Raw genomic sequence first — 19,857 nt, 5'->3', positions numbered from 1 at the left:
TGCATTTTTATTTATTTATTTATTTATTTATATTTTCTATTTGTATTTTATATCTGCAGCATTCCACTATGGTAGATACTTATCCTAAATTCCTACTTCAATGCATTTTGATCTGATTTCTACAAGGGTGTGAAGACTTTCCAAAGAACTGTAATATGCTCATGCTCTCTCTCTAATGTATTTTTGGATTTCCTTGTATCATAATATCATGACCAAACTATCCTAAAACCTTTTTACCATGATCATGCTAAGCTTATTGCAATACTCATTAAAAGGTAGATTTTAAACCTCTGTGTCGGCATCCATGTGTACGCGGTTCCCAGCGCACGCACATGGAGGCGCTATAGGCGCCTAATACCCTTGTGCCCCCCTATCGTGCACCCCTCCCATTGTGCCGCCCTGCCTGGGCTCGCTCACTGTCTCCCACTCCTCTGCGTGAGAAGAAGCTATCAGTGCCTGAGAGGGAGAGAGAAGCGCTGGGTCGGGTAGGGATGGATGGGTTGCTCGTCAGTTGTCACTACCGCAGCTGCTGCCCCTGGGACCTTGTGCCCCTAGACCCCCACATAGTTTGCCTAGTGCTTCCGCCGGCCCTGCTAGGTAACTCACCCAGCTAATACTGGTTGTGTCATAGAGCAGTCCTAAAGCCAGTTGCACAAATTTAAGATAGTCTGGTATATTCAGTGGTGCAGTTGTGGCACTGAATATCCAACCAAAGTTAGCCAGATAACTTTATCTGGCTAGCTTTGCTGGCTGGAGATTTGACCCAAAAATGGCTCGCTTTGTTTTTGGATTACCATGTATGAAAATAGCATAGAAAAATTATCTGGAAAATGGTTTACCATGTACACGCTAAGCTTATTGTATAACCCATCAACTGCCATTTTAATTTGAGCCTCACATTTTTAACACACATTTTCTTGCATTATCCTCAAGTTGTCTTAAGTCCTGGATGCAAGAAATGAGTTCACCTACATGATTGGAAATGAAGAAGATTTTCCATTTGTTGTTTCAGGCAGGGCCCTAAATCAGTTTTCCTGTCCCAAACAAAAACTGCTTTTATACCTTATACATTTCAGAGTATAGCCTCAAAATGAACTCTGTAAACATTTAACCTCAGTGCATCTGGTGCTAAGCATCATATTTCTAAGTAGTCTGCAGTTATCAGATTCATTAAGGGCTTAAACAAAATTTTAATAGCAATAGTTTTATTTGTGCTATTTACTGTAAATTGCATTCATAGATTAGTTGTATTATAAAATTCCTAAATATGATCATTACATGAAAGCAATGCCTAAATTGGAACCCTTGATTATTTATAAATGAACTGATGAGGGAAAAATTAATATGACATGATTTGAATAAAGTCATTTTTATTTCTGTTTGGTATCTGTATATTTCCTGCAGATATATGTCACCACTACTGTGTTAACTCTGAGTCCTGCACCATTTCTGAGGATGGAAGTGTAGCGTTGTGTTTGTCCTGTTCGGTATGAGGGACCAAAATGTGAAGTAGACAAGTGTATAAGATGTCATGGAGGACACTGCATCACTGACAAGGACAGCAATGACATAATCTGCAAGTAAGTTTTTTTGTGAGATTATTATTCATGATGAAAATATAATTCATGTTGCAAAAGTGTTTATAGGATAGGGTGCAGAGCTGGGTCAGTAATAGTTGAAGTTAAACTTACTACATATAAAAGATCTGAGGACATTTTTAAGATAAAAAATATTTTAAGAAAATAAATTATACTAGCAGCTATCCCATCACTATCTGTTCATCCTCTCAAAGTCACTCTTTCATATATCCACATAACACGCGATAAAAGCAATACAGTCGTGTTATTGAATATCAATGGTTGCAGCTCTTTTAAAAGGAAGAAATAAGTAAAAATACCCAGGTGTTACAGGGCATTGCTCATTAGGGATGTGCAATCGTTTTTCCCGAATTTTTGAGTTAGTGCGCACTAACCTTAAAATCGGGCCCCCCCCCCAAAAAAAAAACCCCGAACCACAGGAAAAATGAAATTCCCATGGGGGGGACCCAAAAATGAAGCCCGACACAAATTTTTTACCTGAAAGACATCTCTTTTGCTCATTAGGGATGTGCATTAGTTTTAAACAAAATAGACAATGGTAGGGATGTGCGAAGCCTGAACCTATTGGTTCAGGCTGCGTTTTCAGCCTGCCATGGGAAATCTCATATTTCCTGCAGTTTGGGCCTTTAAAATTTGGGGAGACCCGAATTTCGGTTTAGGGCACACTAAGAGGGTTAGTGCACACTAAACCCGAAAAACATTTTTTTTCACAAAATTTCGGGAAAAATTCCTTTGGATTTCAGGCTCCCCGATCCAGGACAAATTAGGCAATTTCATTGCGCACTAACTGTAAATGTTACCAATAAGTTAAAAAATGTCAGTTGGGGGAGCAGTTTGTTAGCTAGAGGCATGGTTCTGCATTCCCACTGGCTGTGTCTTTAGTTATTTGTTTATATTGCCAAGATTGCAAGGTGGTGTTTGTCGGGGGATGGCCAGTGCTTAGTATCAAATGTAAACAAACAAGTGATAGAATAATACCATTAAGTTCTAGTCAGCAAAAGTATATAATGCAAATACAAATTTTGAATTTGCTATTTCTATTATATTTTAGGAAATGTGTCCTAGCATTTTGGGATATGATTATTTTGAATTCCATAGTATGTGTCTGTGTGTTTCGGTTGAGAGTGTGACTGGTGAGAGGGGAGGTGACTTGAGTGAATGTATGGGTGGCAGCTGGGAGAGAGACTGGTTGGGGTGGTGACTGCGAGAGAGTCAGTCTGGTGTGTGTGGATGATAGCGGAGGGGGGAGTGACCGGGATGACTGTATGGTGTGTTGTGGGGCTTATAAACTGGTTGAGGTGGTGACTGGGAAAAAATTGCAGCCTGGTATGTGGGGATTGACTGGTGAGAGGGGGAATGACTGTGGTGACTGTATGGGATGACAGGTGGGGAAACACTGGTTGAGGTGGTGATTGGTGAAAGAGAGGCAGCCTGGTACAGGGGGTTGATTGGTGAGAGGGGGAATGTCTGGGTTGACTGTATGGGGAGACAGGTGGGGGAGAGACTGTTTGAAGAGGTGACTGGTGAAAGAGAGGCAGCCTGGTATGTGGGGGTGAATGGTGAGAGGGGCAGTGACTGGGGTGTCTTTATGGGGTGACAGGTGGGAGAAAGACTGGTTGGGTGGTGACTGGTGTGAGAGAAATGACCTGGTGTGTCAGGGTGATTGGTGAGAGTGGGAGTGATGGGGATGATTGTATGGTGTGTCATGAGTGGATTAGAGACTGGTTGAGGTGGTGACTGGTGAAAAGCGACAGTCTTGTATATGGAGGTTGACAGGTGAGAGGGGGAGTGACTGGCGTGACTGTATGGGGTAACAGGTGGGGGAGAGAGAGACTGGTTATGATGGTGACTAGTGAAAGAGAGGCAGCTTGTTTTGTGTGGGGGAATAACTGGTGGGAGTGGAAGTGACTGGGGTGACAATGGTGCGAAATTGGAGTGAGAGGCAGCCTGGTTTGTGTGGGGGTAACTGGGGTAAATATATGGGGTGACAGGTCATCTGCAACACTCACCAGACTGCCTCTCTCTCACTAGTCACCACCACATCAGTCTCTATCCCACCTGTAACCCCATACATTCACCCCTCTCACAAGTCAACTCCCACCCCCACCCAAACACATAGACACACACCAGGGGAATTCAAAGTATGTATGACCCAAAATTCCAGGCCCCTTTCCTAAAAAACAAAGGGATTGGTGAATTCCAAAAATGCATTTGCATTTCATGCTTTTGCTTTTGTTGACTAGAACTTGATGCTATTATTTATTACATCACTTGTTTGTTTATACTTGTTACCAGGCACTGGCCATCCCCCCACAAATGCCTCCATACAATCTTGGCAGCACAAACAAGTAACTAAGGAGCAGCCAATGGGAATGTAGAACCATATCTCTAGCTAACAAACTGCTCTCCAATTGATACTTTTAAACTTATTGTAACATTTTCAGTTAGGGGTAGATTTTAAAAGGTTGCTCGTGCACGTCCATGTGTGCACAGCACGTTACCCGGCACGCGCACACGGATGCCCAATTTTAGAACATGCATGTGCAGGTGTGCACATGTTCTAAAATTGGGGGTCAGCGCGTGCAAGGGGATGCACAATTTTGTAACTTGCACGCGCTGACGCCCGTGGCCTTCCCCCATTCCCTGCCAGGCTGCTTCAATTTCAAAGCGGCCTCAGAGGGAACTTCCCAACTCCCTAACCTAATCTCCCTTCCCCTTCCCCTAACCCTCCCGCCCTCTAGACCTATCCTAAACCCACCAACCTTTATTTTACCTGTTGCGTCTGCCCCTCCCCGCTCCTTTTTTGAAGCCCCGGGACATTCGCGTATCCCGGTGCTTTACATGCATCGCCGAACCTTTCTAAAATAGGCCTGGCGCGCGTAACCCCATTTACGTGCATAGGCTTTTTTATATCTACCCCTTAGTGTGCACTAACTCCGAAATTAGGGAAACACAAAATAAACACCCCCTGAACCATTTTAAAAGTGAAATCACACAGATAACAATATGAAAAGAAAACAACATGAAAAAACAATCAGTGCACATCCCTATGGCTCTCAGGGATATGCAGAGGGCTGCCATACGTTGCATTCAGGATTCGTATTCGTTGGGGGGCAGATACGTTGCATTCGGCAATGGGGGCCCCCAATACGTTTATACGTTAATTCTTATTCGTTTCCCGGCTAAAATTAAATTGACTACAACCCCCCACCCTCCTAACCCCCCCCAAGACTTACCAAAACTCCCTGGTGGTCCAGCGGGGGGTCCGGGAGCCTTCTCCTGCACTCACACCCTCGGCTGCCGGTATTCAAAATGGCACCGATAGCCTTTGACCTACTATGTCACAGGGGCTACCGGTGCCATTGGTCAGCCCCTGTCACATGGTAGGAGCAATGGATGGCCGGGGCTATCTTGTGCTTAGAGTTTTGGTAAGTCATGGGGGGATCAGGCGGATGGGGGGTTTGTTTAAATTGGCTCCTTTAGACGGCCAAATAATTCGGTGAAGATTCATTGTATTCGTGGGGAATCGCGATACGTTTCGCTTCCCCACAAATACAACGAATATGGCCCTATACGTTGCGGATTACCAATTCATAGGGAACGAATGCACACCCCGAACGAATGCACACCCCTAATGACTCATGCCCTGTCCTGGTCTGCTTTCAGAGCACCAAAAAGTCAATCATACAGCTAGGCACTTGAACTAAAACAATATGTTTTATTCTCACAAATTACTTGTTTCTCTACAGGCAATGACAGAGTCTCTTCCTTAAGATAGTAGCATTCAACACATGTACGACAGGTATTTTTATACAGACTGGCATACAACTCCTTGCCACCACCAAAAAATTCCTTTCTGGCTATAACCATCCAGTCTCTAAGCCAGTGTTACATGCAGAAGTAAGGGTGGTCTGGGGGCAGGGAGAGGCAGGGCTGGAGGCGGCTGATACAGTGTCCATTTGCTGCTGTGCTGAGGAAGCTCACGCTGGCAGTTGGCCAGCGCGTGCAAGTTGCTTCTGATCCAATGGAGCAGTAAGCAATAACATAAAAGGTAGGTGAAAGGGTTTAGCCAGTGGGGAGGAGAGGGGAAGAGGGAGGGAGTATGGATAAGGTGGTAGGAAACTGGGAGAGACCCAATCTCGTTGCTGTGAATACTTTTATAAAATTAGGCCCTCTGCGCGCACTGCCTACACATTTGCGTACGGCCCACTGATTTTATAACATGCACGTGCCGGCGCATGCATGTTATAAAATCAGCGCATCCATGTATGCGCGCCGGGAAGCACGCGATCATGACGTGCATGCACACTATTTAAAATCTACCCCTAAGTCTATTTGATTAATAACAGTTTATGGACTTCTCCTCCAGAACTTGTCCAAACCATTTCTTTAAACCAAGCTACACTAGCTGACTTAACCACATCCTCTGGCAATAAATTCCAGAGCTTAATTGTGCAGAGTGAAAAATAATTTTCTCTAATTTGTTTTGAATGTGCTACTTACTAATATCATGCAGTATCCCTTAGACTTTGCATTTTTTTGAAAGAGTAAATAATCAATTTACATTTACCCATTCTATTTCACTCATTATTATATAGACCTCAATCATATCCCTCTTCAGTCATTTCTTCTCCAAGATGAACAGCCCTAACCTTTTTAGCTTTTCCTCGTATGGGATTCATTCAATCCCCTTCAACGTTTCCAATACAACTATATCTTTTTTGAGATGTGCAACCAGAACTGCACACAATACAGCAGGTGTGGTCTCAACATGGAGTGATATAGAGGCATTATGATATTCTCCATTTTATTCTCCATTCTTTTTCTAATAATTCCTAACATTCTATTCACTTTTTTGAAAGCCGACACACACTGAGCTGAGAATTTCCAGTATGACACCCACATCCTTTTCCTGGGTGGTAACTCCTAATATGCAACCTAAGATTGTGTAATTACAGTGTGGATTATTTTTCCTCATATGCATCACTTTGCACTTGTCCACAATAAATTTTAACTATACACTCCCAGTCCACTGCTTAATTGGAGTGGACTGGGAGGGAACTGGGGAAGGCTGGGATGCGTCGCCACGCGAAACTAGCAAAATTCTACCTCACCTTACAGGTGCCACAAGTACATGCACGCAGATTACAAAATCTGGCACGCATGTGCACGTGGCCAGCCAATTTTATAACATGCATGCACCGGTGGGCGCATGTTATAAAATCAGCACATCTATGTGCGTGTGCCAGTTAACGCACGCACATGGATGCGCGAGTGCACCTATTAAAATTTTTACCTTAGTTTTTTGCAGAATCTTTATCTTGTTGGACTCTATACAATCCCTAAAAATTAGCACCACACTCCCTTGAAGTCGATCCACCTTATTATTGCTATTTCATATGTACCTGGTATAGCACTGACCCATTAGTTATCCTCCTTCCACCAGGTCTCTGAGATGCAAATTCTTAATTTAGTGCGCTACATTCTAGCTCTCCCATCTTACTTTTTAGACCTCTGACATTAGCATACAGACATTTCAAAGTATGTTTTTTGTTTGTATAAACAGTCTGTGTATCAGTTGACAGGAGTAATTTGGAATCTTTTAATTCCAGTGGTTCTTTACTTATAGGCACATGGACTACGTTTGCTTGTATTGGAACCTCTAACTCCTCCTTCAGACTTAAAGATACCTTCCTCTGTTTCATGCACTGCTGAGTGATTGTGGGCTTTCTCCAATGTTCTAGTTTAAAATCTGCTCTATCTCCTTTTTAAAGGTTAGCCCCAGCAGCCTAGATCTACTCTCATTAAGGTGGAGCTCATCCTTTCAGAATAGTCCCCCCTTCCCCAAAATGTTGCTCAGTTCCTAAGAAAATTAAAGCCACTTCCCTGCAAAATTTTTCACCCATGAATTGAGACTCTGGAGCTCTGCCTACCTCTGAGATCCTTCATGTGAAATAGGAAGCATTTCAGAGAATCTAGAGCTCCTAGATTTCAATGTCCCAGCTTAGAACTTAAATTTGGCTTCCAGATTTTCCTTCCTACACCTTCCTAAGTCAGTGTCCACATGTACCATGACAGTTGGCTCCTCCCCAGCATTGTCTAAAATGTTATCTAGGTGATGCATGAGTTCTGCCACTTTTGCATCAGGCAGGCAAGTTACCAAGCCATCTTCATGTCTACCAGACACCCAGCTATCTACATCCTCTTGGTGCAAGAGGATAAAGCATCCTCTAGAGAACAGGTCCTTGTTAAAGGATTGTGTTCTGCTACACCAGGAGGATGCTGTCTAACCAGGTGACCTTTCTTCTCCAAAACAGCACAGAGGATGCCAGACTGAAATTGGGACTTGACCATTATGACCCTGAAGGTCTCCTCTATATACCTTTCTGTCTTCTTCAGCTACTTCAGGTCTGACATTCTAGTCTCTAGAGATTGGACTTGTTTTCTGAGACAAAGGAGTTTTTTGCCCCGGGAGCACAAATACAACCTCTCACTAACTGATAGATGTTAGTATATGTGTCACTCATCGGTGGAAAAGACTAGAAGACCTCCATCTCACTGCTGGACTGCTGTCCTCATCTTGATATTGTTTAGTTCTTAGTTAATTTAGGTTACTGTGGGAGTAGGGATGTGTAAATCAGAGTCTTTTAAATTTATGTGGTATTTAATGTTAATTTGACAATGACCTGCAAGGGGACAATTAAGAGCTAGCTCACTCTCTTGTTTTAGATAAATTCTTGATTGATTTTTGATATGAAAATGTCTCTTGTCATCTTATAGTCTATAAATCAAAGAATGAGCTTAGGGGTGGATGGACGTTGGGGAGGGTGGGAGGGAAAGCAAAACACTAAAATAAATTACCTACCTTTCCTAGGCTTTTTTTTTTTTTTTTTTTAAATCAAGGTGCAATCAAACTAAAAGAAATTTGCTAACTTTCCTAGCCTTTTTTAATCAAGGTGCACACACAAACTCAAAGAAATTAGCTATTCCTAGTCATTTTTTGAATTAAGGCATACTCAAAAACTGAAAGAAATTACCTTCCTTTATGTTGCTGACAGCCTATCCACTCATATCCCTAGGCTGCCGCCAAGTGAGTGGAAACTTGGTTCTGTCACATTGAGCCAATCAAACAATGTGAAATACCCTTTTCCCCTTTTCCCCTTCTTCCTCCCCTTTTCCCCTATGCAGCCTATATGCCACACCCTAGCAAAGTGAGCTACCCACAGCCCAGTCAGAGCTACATGAATCATCCAGTGGAGCACTGCTAGGCCCTAACAACATTCCACATGGGGGTCCCACCAGGGGTGATTACTGACAATCCCCACACCATTGTCATCCAGTGCAACAGACCTGCTATCACATCCATGATTTACCAGGCTCTCCCAAGGTTTATTACTACAAGCTGAGAAAGACAGAGCCACTTTGCCCTGAAGAAGTATTTACTCAAGTATCCTGCTCTGTGTCCAAATTGTGACATAAAAACAAATATAACTATACTGCAAATAATAATATGAGCATGAGTGTTGCTTATCATTGCAGGGGCAACAAAGAATGGGAAACTTTGTGCTTCTCCCTTTTTCCTTGTAGCTGACTCACCCATCCCCTACATGGCAAATTTTCCAACCAGTGGTGAGGAATGTCCTGCTGTCTGGTTTGGACCATGGAGCGGCTCTTGGCCTGATGCACCCATCTTCCTACTGCCAACACAACCCAATGAAGTAGTCAGAAGCCAGCCTCGGTGCTAGCATTAACTGTAACAGCCAGGACCTGGATTGGCTGCTTCACAATAGCATTGCCAACCTGGATTATCTGTGCTTCCTCTCACACCTATGCTCTCAGGATGAGGAACATGCTACTGCATTTAGAATAAATAAGCAGCAAATGCAGAATTAAGAACCAGCACTGGGATTTGATCTCAGCTCTTTGGGTTCTCACATCCAGTACAGGCAGCTACATACATGAGTCTAAAACAAAGCCACAACTAGCAAATCCTAATGGAGACAAACAAGTCAGAGTCAATGGGCTCAAGGTTTGCTACACCAACTTCAGTGTACCTGGAAGGGACCACATGGGGGCAGGCTGAGCTACATATCTCTGTCATTGCTGCGCACCATATCAGAGACCACACTGGTTTACTAATTCCATAATCCCAGATGAATAACTGATCTAAGAACTAAGCAAGAAGAAGCCACAAAAATCACTGATGCCAGGTGCAAGGTAGCCACTGCTGGGGCAAGCACTGGCAAGAGTCCCTGCTGAAAAGGACCAGTCCTCTGAAAGAATGTAAAGAGCACCTCACCAGCTGCTCTGCCAGAGCAAACGTTAGGGAGAGACACTGACCCCCACAAGAGAACAAAATCAACCAAAGAGCAGGTGCTGCTTTTCATAGATACAATTTATCTGTGCCATGGGACAAAAACAGAACTGGCTCAATATGTCCATTATGATATAGTTCCATATAGTTTTTTTTTACTGTAAATGTTAAATAAATGCTATAAAAAAATGTTAAAAATAAAATCAATAAAATAAATGTTAAAAAAAAAAGCTAAATAAATAAATAAATAAATAAATAAATAAATACAGTTTTAATCTCTTTCAATCCTTCTGTATTGGAAACACAGACATACAGCATTTAGCAGTAATATTCTACATTTCCAATACAAAATGTAATTCAGTCAGGTAAACAAAAAAAGTGATATTTCAATAAAAATATGAAATCTATAATTCATTGATAGCATGCATCTTTGAATCTGTAACAAAAAATGAGGGAAAAGGTTAGTTATTTTGCAAGCAATTTGCAAAAGTGAAAAGTACTTTTCACACTATTGAGCTTTAGTATAAAATATTTCTCCCATCTGTTTGTTACTCAAATCATTAAAAAAATCTCAAGTTCACAGAGTAATGACTTTATATATATATTTATCTTTTGTGATAGAAGGCAAGTTGATGCATGTATAATTATCAAACATCATTGTACAATCCAGACAAAGAGATATATTCTTCAGCATTTTGTTACATTATCTGTCTACCAAACCAAGACCTTTTGTTCTTTTAAGAGATCAAAATTATACAAAATTGCTTCATTAAGAAATAACAGAAGAGGATTATAACAGTGAATTAATCTTCTTTTGGGTAATTAAGAAATTATAAACTACACCACAATAGAAAGCCTTTAATTAACTTTTAGTATATTCTTTAAAAGATCCTCTCTGAAACCACTAAATGTCTGGTTTCTGCAGGAACAATGTGTCTAATCAAATGGAGATGGACTATGCATATTGTTTGACAGGCTTATAAATGTTTTACCCATGTTCCCTCATCATATCTTCTGAGCTTGTCTGCACCATTGACTCTGTAACTTTAGAGTCAAAGAACAGTAGATTTAGCCATAAAACACTGAAAGTGATTTATTTAATTAATGTCAAATTCCAGAAACAAAGCAGAGTCAAAGAACAGTAGATTTAGCAATAAAACACTGAAAGTGATTTATTTAATTAATTAATGTTTGAATTTTTAGCCCACCTTTCTAAAAAATACTTAAGGTGCCTTAAAGCAGTATTAGTAGGAAGGTATCATATGTTTCTATTCAAAAAAGCTTAGTGGGTTCAAGAAGCAACGGGAGATAAAGGTACTTGCCCAGTAGTGTAACTTAGTAGATCACAGCAGGTAAGTACCAAAAAGGCCCTTCTAGTGTGCCCAGTAGTGATTTTATGCACGTCTTCCCAAAGTAGATCAGATTTGTGCATCAAACCTACCCCCACGTATCAAGTCAGATTTTGAACCTTGGTTTCTCTCTTTCTCTGCAGCAATCACTTCTCAGCTCTTACCACTATGACACGCCTTTCCTTTACAAATGAATTAATTTCTCCTCCCACACCTTGGCAAGGGGGTCACACTTCAGAGGAAGCAGAGCATTGAGCCAATTGGTGCAGCCCCTTGAAAAAAAAAAAATCAGAAAATGTCTACAGTTCCAAACTAATTGATAATTATATCCAGCTCAAGATTGTTTTCCCACACACCCTTGGCCTTACCAAGCTGTCTCCTCATCTTAGACAAACTGCTGTTGCTGGATGTCTGATCAGGCTCTGGGTTGGCTATTGACCAACCTGGTGTTATGCTAGAAAATTTGAATTTCAATTAAGGACCCTAACTCCAGATCATAATAGTCCTGTATTGTTGCCACCTGGGGTAAGCCAGTGTAAGAATCTGTTTGCTAGCTCAGATAAAACTACTGATTATGAATGCTACATCAAAAGCCTTAGCACTTTGGGCCTCTCAGGCATACTCAGACCACAAACTATTTGGGGATATGGGCTCTGGCTCCTTCATGGGCTCTAATACCTCTTCATATAAATGTTGCAGAGTGTCTCCCTGGCCTGGCTCCCAACTATGGAATTTTCTTTCTCTGGACAGAGACTTAAAGGAGGCTATAACAATTTGCACTTTCTGGCACCCTTACTAAGGGCTTTTGAGTCTTATGGAGGCAGCCTGCTTGGGTCAGGAGATCCTTCCACTCCCCATATCTCTTCCTCCACTATTAGTGGCAGATTGGCCTTCAATGTACTTCTCCCCTCAACAGCAACAGGGTTTTTTTGGAGCTCTGATTGCCCCTTTCCAAGTAATCACCCCACTGCTTAGGCTCACTTCTTCCACTTTCACTGTGCTTTCAGGTCTTCTCCATACTGCTATGCCAGGATAATGTGGGGGACTTTGTTGCTCCCTCTTCACAAGACCTTGCTCCAGCCACCACCTCTGGTACAGTTCCAGGAATATAGGGTAAAGTAACACACAACAGAGATATAGGCCCAAATATCATTGGGGACAAGAGGCCTGCCCATAACTCAAGTTCATACAGAGCATCCTGGCAGCAGGCATCCTGTTGAATCACTGGCCTGGGGTTCTGTACATGATGGCACTTGTGGCATACATCCCAAGCTATAGTCACTACTGATTCTATTGAGGGCCACACTTTCTCCCACATCTGGTAGGTCATACTGGCTGTTTGCTGTAATAGCTGACAAAAAGTAATGTAGTCTTTTGCCTCATACCTGTCAAGTTTGTTAACTACCAATACTCTGTGCAGTGGTCAATTACCACTACACTCCTCACCTGGCTGGGCCCTCTCTCTGCTTCTAGAGACCAGCCACATTTTATTTCTCTCTCCTGAAGTATTCAATCACTCCACTCCAAAATGGCTTTTACATCCAGTCACTCCCATGACATTTTTATGCCTCATTCATTGGCTCATGACTTCCACAAGGAGTTAATATCATTCACAAAATTACATTCCTCTTTCATGAGGATGTGCACTGTCAATCTGATCTTTACCACAGCCCACCAGCAGCAATGATATCCATCTTACAGGGTCATTTATCATTTTATGTTAGAGCCTTAATGCTAGCGTTAAATAGTGCAATGCATGCTAATATGCAAATGTGACATTATTTATACAAGTTGGAGGAGTTTGGGCAGAGTTAATGGTAATAAGCAGCTCTAATATCAAATGTGATAGAGTAACCTGGGTTTTAACACCGGAAATAAGTACATCTTTTTTTTCTGTGCATTGTGCCTGTGTTAGGGCCCAAACATGTTTTTATTGTATATGTAGTTGGGGTGGGGAGGGAGAGAGAGCTAGAGAGAGAGAACCTTTGTAGAGACAAATATGTAACTTCACTATTTATACCACTGTAAGAGGGGGCACTTTTAACTTGGGGTGGGGTTTGGGGGATGGGGTAGGTTGGGGGGGGGGGCAGTTTTACATACACAATCAGAGGTAGGAACAGCAAAGTTGACATTACTGATTTTCAGTCATTTGGAGTGATGAAAGGTAAAATAGGAGCTGATTTCTACAATGTACTCTAGTCTCTACCTAGCTTGATTGAATCTAGGTAGAGAGTGCATCAAACTAGGTAGAGAGTAATGATATGCTTGCTTGCTTATACTTTTCAAGCTTCTCATATTAATAATGTTCTTATTTTTATAATGTTCTTGTACTGTCTAGTATTTTCTAATATTCTAACATTGTCTTATTTGTGGGAATATTCAGATTATAGTATACACAAGTGAATTCTATAAATACCAAACATATTAAATAATGAAAGACATAAAATTGCTAGCAGTGTGGTCATTTTTTTCTAAAAGTATGCCATATTGCCTGGGCAATTTTCAAAGTCCCTGAGCAGCTTGCATTTCTACTCATATTATGTCTGTGGATCTACAAGCTTATTTTCAATGGGAACACCCGATGGAGTTTCTCGTTCAGATTTTGGGGCCAGCAGGGAACATGGGTACATTTGATGCAAAGTATGCTGTTTAAACATTATGTCGGGATTTCAAAATAAAATCCAAGTGCATACTTTTTCTTTTTCTGTTGCAGTTCCACCCCTTTTCTCCATAACTACAAATATGCTGTCATACAGGGTGCATACTTTTAGATTCATAGAATTAGGGAACATAAGAACATGCCATACTGGGTCAGACCAAGGGTCCATCAAGCCCAGCATCCTGTTTCCAACAGTGGCCAATCCAGGCCATAAGAACCTGGCAAGTACCCAAAAACTAAGCGCCTCATTTTCTAAAGTATCGCAGGCCTGCGATACTTTAGAAAATTGCGCTAATGGGGGGCGGAGAGTCGACCTGGCGGGGTGGTCCTGCGCTAGCTGGCAGCGATCGCACTGCCACGGTGTGATCGCTGCCGGTTTCGGACCCAATAGCGCCACTATAGAAGGTGTAGCTATTGGGCATGAAGTAGGACGTGAAAAGGCCCTTACCTTTTCGCCATCCGCGGCCTCTTCGCAGTCAGCCCCGGTGATGCCCCGACTCCTCCTCTTCCGGGGCCGACTCCGCCCTGATTTTGATAAATAAGGCCCTAAGTCTATTCCATGTTACCGTTGCTAGTAATAGCAGTGGCTATTTTCTAAGTCAACTTAATTAATAGCAGGTAATGTACTTCTCCTCCAAGAACTTATCCAATCCTTTTTTAAACACTAACTGCACTAACCACATCCTCTGGCAACAAATTCCAGAGTTTAATTGTACATTGAGTAAAAAAGAAATTTCTCTGATTAGTTTTAAATGTGCCACATGCTAACTTCATGGAGTCCCCCTAGTCTTTCTATTATCTGAAAGAGTAAATAACTGATTCACATCTACCCGTTCTAGACCTCTCATGATTTTAAAGACCTCTCTCATATCCCCCCTCAGCCGTCTCTTCTCCAAGCTGAAAAGTCCTAACCTCTTTAGTCTTTCCTCATAGGGGAGCTGTTCCATTCCCCTTATCATTTTGGTAGCCCTTCTCTGTACCTTCTCCATCGCAATTATATCTTTTTTGAGATTCGGCAACCAGAATTGTACACAGTATTCAAGGTGCGGTCTCACCATGGAGCGATACAGAGGCATTATGACATTTTCCGTTTTATTCACCATTCCCTTTCTAATCATTCCCAACATTCTGTTTGCTTTTTTGACTGCCGCAGCACACTGAACCGACGATTTCAATGTGTTATCCACTATGACGCCTAGATCTCTTTCTTAGGTTGTAGCACCTAATATGGAACCCAGCATTGTGTAATTATAGCATGGGTTATTTTTCCTATATGCATCACCTTGCACTTATCCACATTAAATTTCATCTGCCATTTTGATGCCCAATTTTCCAGTCTCACAAGGTCTTCCTGCAATTTATCACAATCTTTGTATCCCCCTGTTCTTTGTATCGCCCCTGAGCGAATGTTGCAGTTGCATTGTAAACCGATGTGATATGTATCTTTTACAGGAACGTCGGTATAGAAAAGTTAAAAATAAATAAATAATAAAATCTGCTTGTGATTTAACTACTCTGAACAATTTTGTATCATCTGCAAATTTGATTATCTCACTCGTCGTATTTCTTTCCAGATCATTTATAAATATATTGAAAAGTAAGGGTCCCAATACAGATCCCTGAGGCACTCCACTGCCCACTCCCTTCCACTGAGAAAATTGTCCATTTAATCCTACTCTCTGTTTCCTATCTTTTAACCAGTTTGTAATCCACAAAAAGACATCGCCACCTATCCCATGACTTTTTACTTTTCCTAGAAGCCTCTCATGAGGAACTTTGTCAAACGCCTTCTGAAAATCCAAGTATAGTACATCTACTGGTTCACCTTTATCCACATGTTTTTTAACTCCTCCAAAAAAGTGAAGCAGATTTGTGAGGCAAGACTTGCCTTGGGTAAAGCCATGCTGACTTTATTCCATTAAACCATATCTTTCTATATTTTTTGTGATTTTGATGTTTAGAACACTTTCCACTATTTTTCCTGGCACTGAAGTCAGGCTAACCGGTCTGTAGTTTCCCGGATCGCCCCTTCTCTACATAGGTAAACACTTGTTTATCTGCATAACAAGCTTTGAAAATTTGTCATAAAAAGTTTATTCTTGGTCATTTATTATGTTAGTTCTTATAAGTCAGATAGTTGTGCCTTGGATAGCTTCCTTTACCATCTGCAAGCACCAATAGTAATTGCTGGTAATAACTAAATGTCCACTACTTTTTTTTTTCCATTGCAGTTGTTCTAATGGAAAGGTTGCTGCTAGCTGTCAATTATGTGATGGTTTCTGTTACAATGGTGGATCATGTCAGCTGGATCCAAACACAAATATACCTGTCTGTCTGTGAGTATCATTTGTGCCAAAGGAAAAGATATGAAAATGGTGCTATCCTCATGTTAGAGATTTCTTTTTCCAGGGATAATATCAATAAGCCAGGTCAGGGGCCTGCATAGCTGCAAAGTCCAGGGATACTTTGTACCCACATACCTGGCAGCTGATTTTCAACAGGAAGCTGCAAGGGTAATTTCCCTTTGAAAATGTCAGATGTATACAGAGTACTTGCAGACTTTCCACCTGCTGTTTCTGTGGGCACAATTTCACTGGTAAAACATTTAGATTTGAAAATCAAATCTATGCATATTGTTCCCCTCTCTCTGCCCGCTCCTCTCCTCTCCCCTCAGTCTAGATAAAAGTGCATTTGTTAGGGAAGCCTGCAGGTGCTTTCAGCCTTGTGGAATTGAGCAATTTTCAAACAGGCCAATTGACCTTGGTAAATGGTTTAGAAAATTGCCCTCATTGTTTAGGAATTATGAGACCTTGAGTCTGTGAAGCTCAAAAGTGTGCAATAAATGTGGAAAAAAAATGTTTCAGGCCAAATACCACCTGATAGCTAGTGATTTTTGCGATTCCTGAATTTTGCAGAACTCAAACCTACATGTGCAGCATTACCTAGGGTAATTTTGTGAGGATATTCTGAAAACCAAAGTACTGTTTACTTTCCTAGGGTTGTTAATATTATATTGCTGTATATTGTTTGCTATGATTTGCCTACCTCTGTTAATTTATAGCATCCTGTGCATTCTGGTTCTTTGGGATTCTAAATAGTTAAGGACAGTATATAATAGCTGTATAAGTCCACTTGGCAGTTATGAAGGTTCTACATAGAATTGGAGTAACCACTTACCAATAATAATTTGGTGTCTACTGTAGCATTTATATATTTAGAAAAGGGGGAAAATACTTTTAAACTTGCATGTGAATCAAGGAACAATTTGGTAAGATATATAATGCCAGTAGACAGCAAATCAAAACAATGAACTGGTTCATGCAGTCTCATGTACAAGGATAACCTAATGCAGGGAGGATAGCAACTGACAGTTCATGTTCATTAGGAGCGAGAATATTAAGAGTTTCACTTTTTTTCATTAACAAAAGAACACTAAAAGATGCAATATTCAAATGGAATAATTATTTCAAAACATTCACTTGCTCTGTAATAAACAGGAATGGTGAATGGGAAATTATTGTTAGAATACATTGCAGCAAGCTACAGATTATGACAAAGGTTATTTTTGGTTCCCTCTGATACATGCATTTAACAAACCAATTATAGTCTGTTTCACTCAGGAGAAGGATGCAAGATTTCAGATGTCTGCATACATTTTTAAAGATATTTTTTTCATAGTACTACTAAAAACATTTTATTTTAATAAATGTTATCCACTTCAAGTAGATATACATATATACATATATATTTATTTCAATAAGAAATGTTAAAGCCAGATGTATCATCATAAGTTATAAGATATCATCTCCCAGCAACTGAGGCACACAAAATCCCTTTGCTGTTCTTGAGGGTCCTTACAACCAGTTGATTCAAGATGGTACTTCTTATACCATAAAAGACATAATACACAGCATGTAGCAATTTATCCACTAGCTGACCTGTAATTGCAGCACTTCTTATATGAAACACATGTTCTTTATAACATGGAAAGCTGTTCTGTAAATCTATATATGTATAAATAAGCAGAAAAAAAGTCCAAAGGAATGGACAAAAGAGCACTAGTGTTGTTGATATGGTATTAATTAAAACATAAATCTTTATTAATCATTCATAGAAAAAAATACAATTAAAATAAGTGAACACCTTAATGTTAACAAATGTGGCTCAAACAAACAATCATGCAACCCTTACACAAATAAGTATTGATAAGTTAAGCATGGATCAATTGCAGACGGTGCACTCCTAATACATTTGTTGTCAACGCTTGGCCATCATTGGCACAATTACTTTCAAGCAGACCTAAGTATGTTACAACAATAGTGAACACGAAAACCATTTAAACAAGAGATATGCTTTATCTTGACAATAATAATGACAGTGTTAGAAAGTAGAAAAAATAAGTGACCAGTCTATTATCCAAAAAGTGCTTGCAATAAATCAGAAAACAAAGAGGTAAGGTGTTCCTCCTGCGTATTCTCAAACTGCTTGCAGAACCAAAATATGTAAACAAGGAAAACAATGGTTTTGATTTGTTCTATTTCCTGGAAGTCTCTTTATGCCAAAGCTGATATTAAGTCCAGAACCATGCAGTAATAATACTTACCTTATAGGAGGTAATATTATAACTGCCACTTTGGTGCAAAGTCTGCAGGTATATGCACGTGTACTTTCCCTTTGAAAATTATCCCAGAAAAATTACCTGCTCGCATTTACACCTGATAATTTTATGTGGGTAGTTTTTCAGAGACAAATTATGGGCATACTTTTGAAAATTCAAAAATGTATGTGTAAGTATAACGTCCTCAATCCAGCCCCCAGAAATGCCTCACTTTCCTGCAAGTTAATGTATAGAGGGGCGGATTTTCAAAGGGTTACGTGCGTATATTACGCTCGTAACCCCAAAAACCCGCTCCTGCGCTCGCCGAGCTCCCGGGGCTTGAAAAAAGGGGTGGGGAATGGGCGGTCCGGGGAGGGGCAGGGCGTGGCCAGAGGCCTCCGAAGGCCTGCTAGGCTGGGGAATCATGCACTGGCACTTGGCCAGCGCGCACAACCTACACCTGCCCAGAGGCAGGCGCAACTTATATAATAAAGGTGGGGGGGGGATAAAGGTAGGGCTGGGGGGTCGGGTTAGATAGGGGAAGGGAGGGGAAGGTGCAGGGGGGGGGCGAAAGGAAAGTTCCCTCCGAGGCTGCTGCAATTTCGGAGCGGCCTCGGAGGGAACGGGGAAAGCCATCGGGGCTCCCCTAGGAGCAAGGTGCACAAGTGTGCACCCCCTTGCACGTGACAACCCCAGATTTTATAACATGTGGCGGCTGCCGCGCATGTTATAAAATCGGGCATAGATTTGTGCACTCTGGGTTGCGCGCACAAATCTACGCCTGCGCGTAGGTTAGAAAATCTGGTCCAGAGAGCCTACTTGCATACTTTTGCACACATACAGAGCTTGTTGTTTACCATGGAAATATCTTTTTAAATTACCCTCATTAAGAACAATTTTCAAAGGGTTTTCTGTGGGTACACTAATGCTTTACCCACAGAAATGACCCTTTAGAAAATTGTGCAACCTATATGCACATAATATTTTGTGCATACATTTTCTATCCATGTACTCTTATGTGCATATGGGAGAGGCATCTTAGGATGTGAATGGATTCTGGGTGGAGTTGGGACTTATGCACATACTTTTTTATTTTACAAAGTATCAATGTGCGTGAATTCACTTGGCAGAACTATGCGCACCAAATAGCAGGAGTAATTGTGAGTCCATAGTTCTGCCAGGATAATTTTCAAAGTGGATGCATGAGTAAAAGATTGCTTTAAAAATGTGTGTTCACTTATGTGCATACTTGCCAGATAACTTATGTGCAATGTTACAAAATGTCTTCCATTATGACTGGTAATATGCAAAGCCTCTAGTTTTCTGCAATAGCCTATGGG

The 19,857-nt window shown here is 41.1% G+C and overlaps 1 protein-coding gene across 1 annotated transcript in view; it reads left to right on the top strand.

Moving 5' to 3' along the window:
• The window catches only part of LRP1B (LDL receptor related protein 1B), a 3,516,099-nt gene that overhangs the window by 3,443,227 nt on the left and 53,015 nt on the right, over nt 1–19,857 (top strand). Inside the window, 3 exon segments of the mRNA XM_029607894.1 lie at nt 1,405–1,466; nt 1,468–1,580; nt 16,152–16,256. Of these exon segments, the coding sequence (XP_029463754.1) occupies nt 1,405–1,466; nt 1,468–1,580; nt 16,152–16,256 (280 nt within the window).

Source organism: Rhinatrema bivittatum, chromosome 6 (assembly GCF_901001135.1).
Source record: "Rhinatrema bivittatum chromosome 6, aRhiBiv1.1, whole genome shotgun sequence".
NCBI lineage: Eukaryota > Metazoa > Chordata > Amphibia > Gymnophiona > Rhinatrematidae > Rhinatrema > Rhinatrema bivittatum.
Note: the sequence above shows the minus strand (reverse complement) of the source record. Positions and strands in the feature narration are given on the sequence as shown.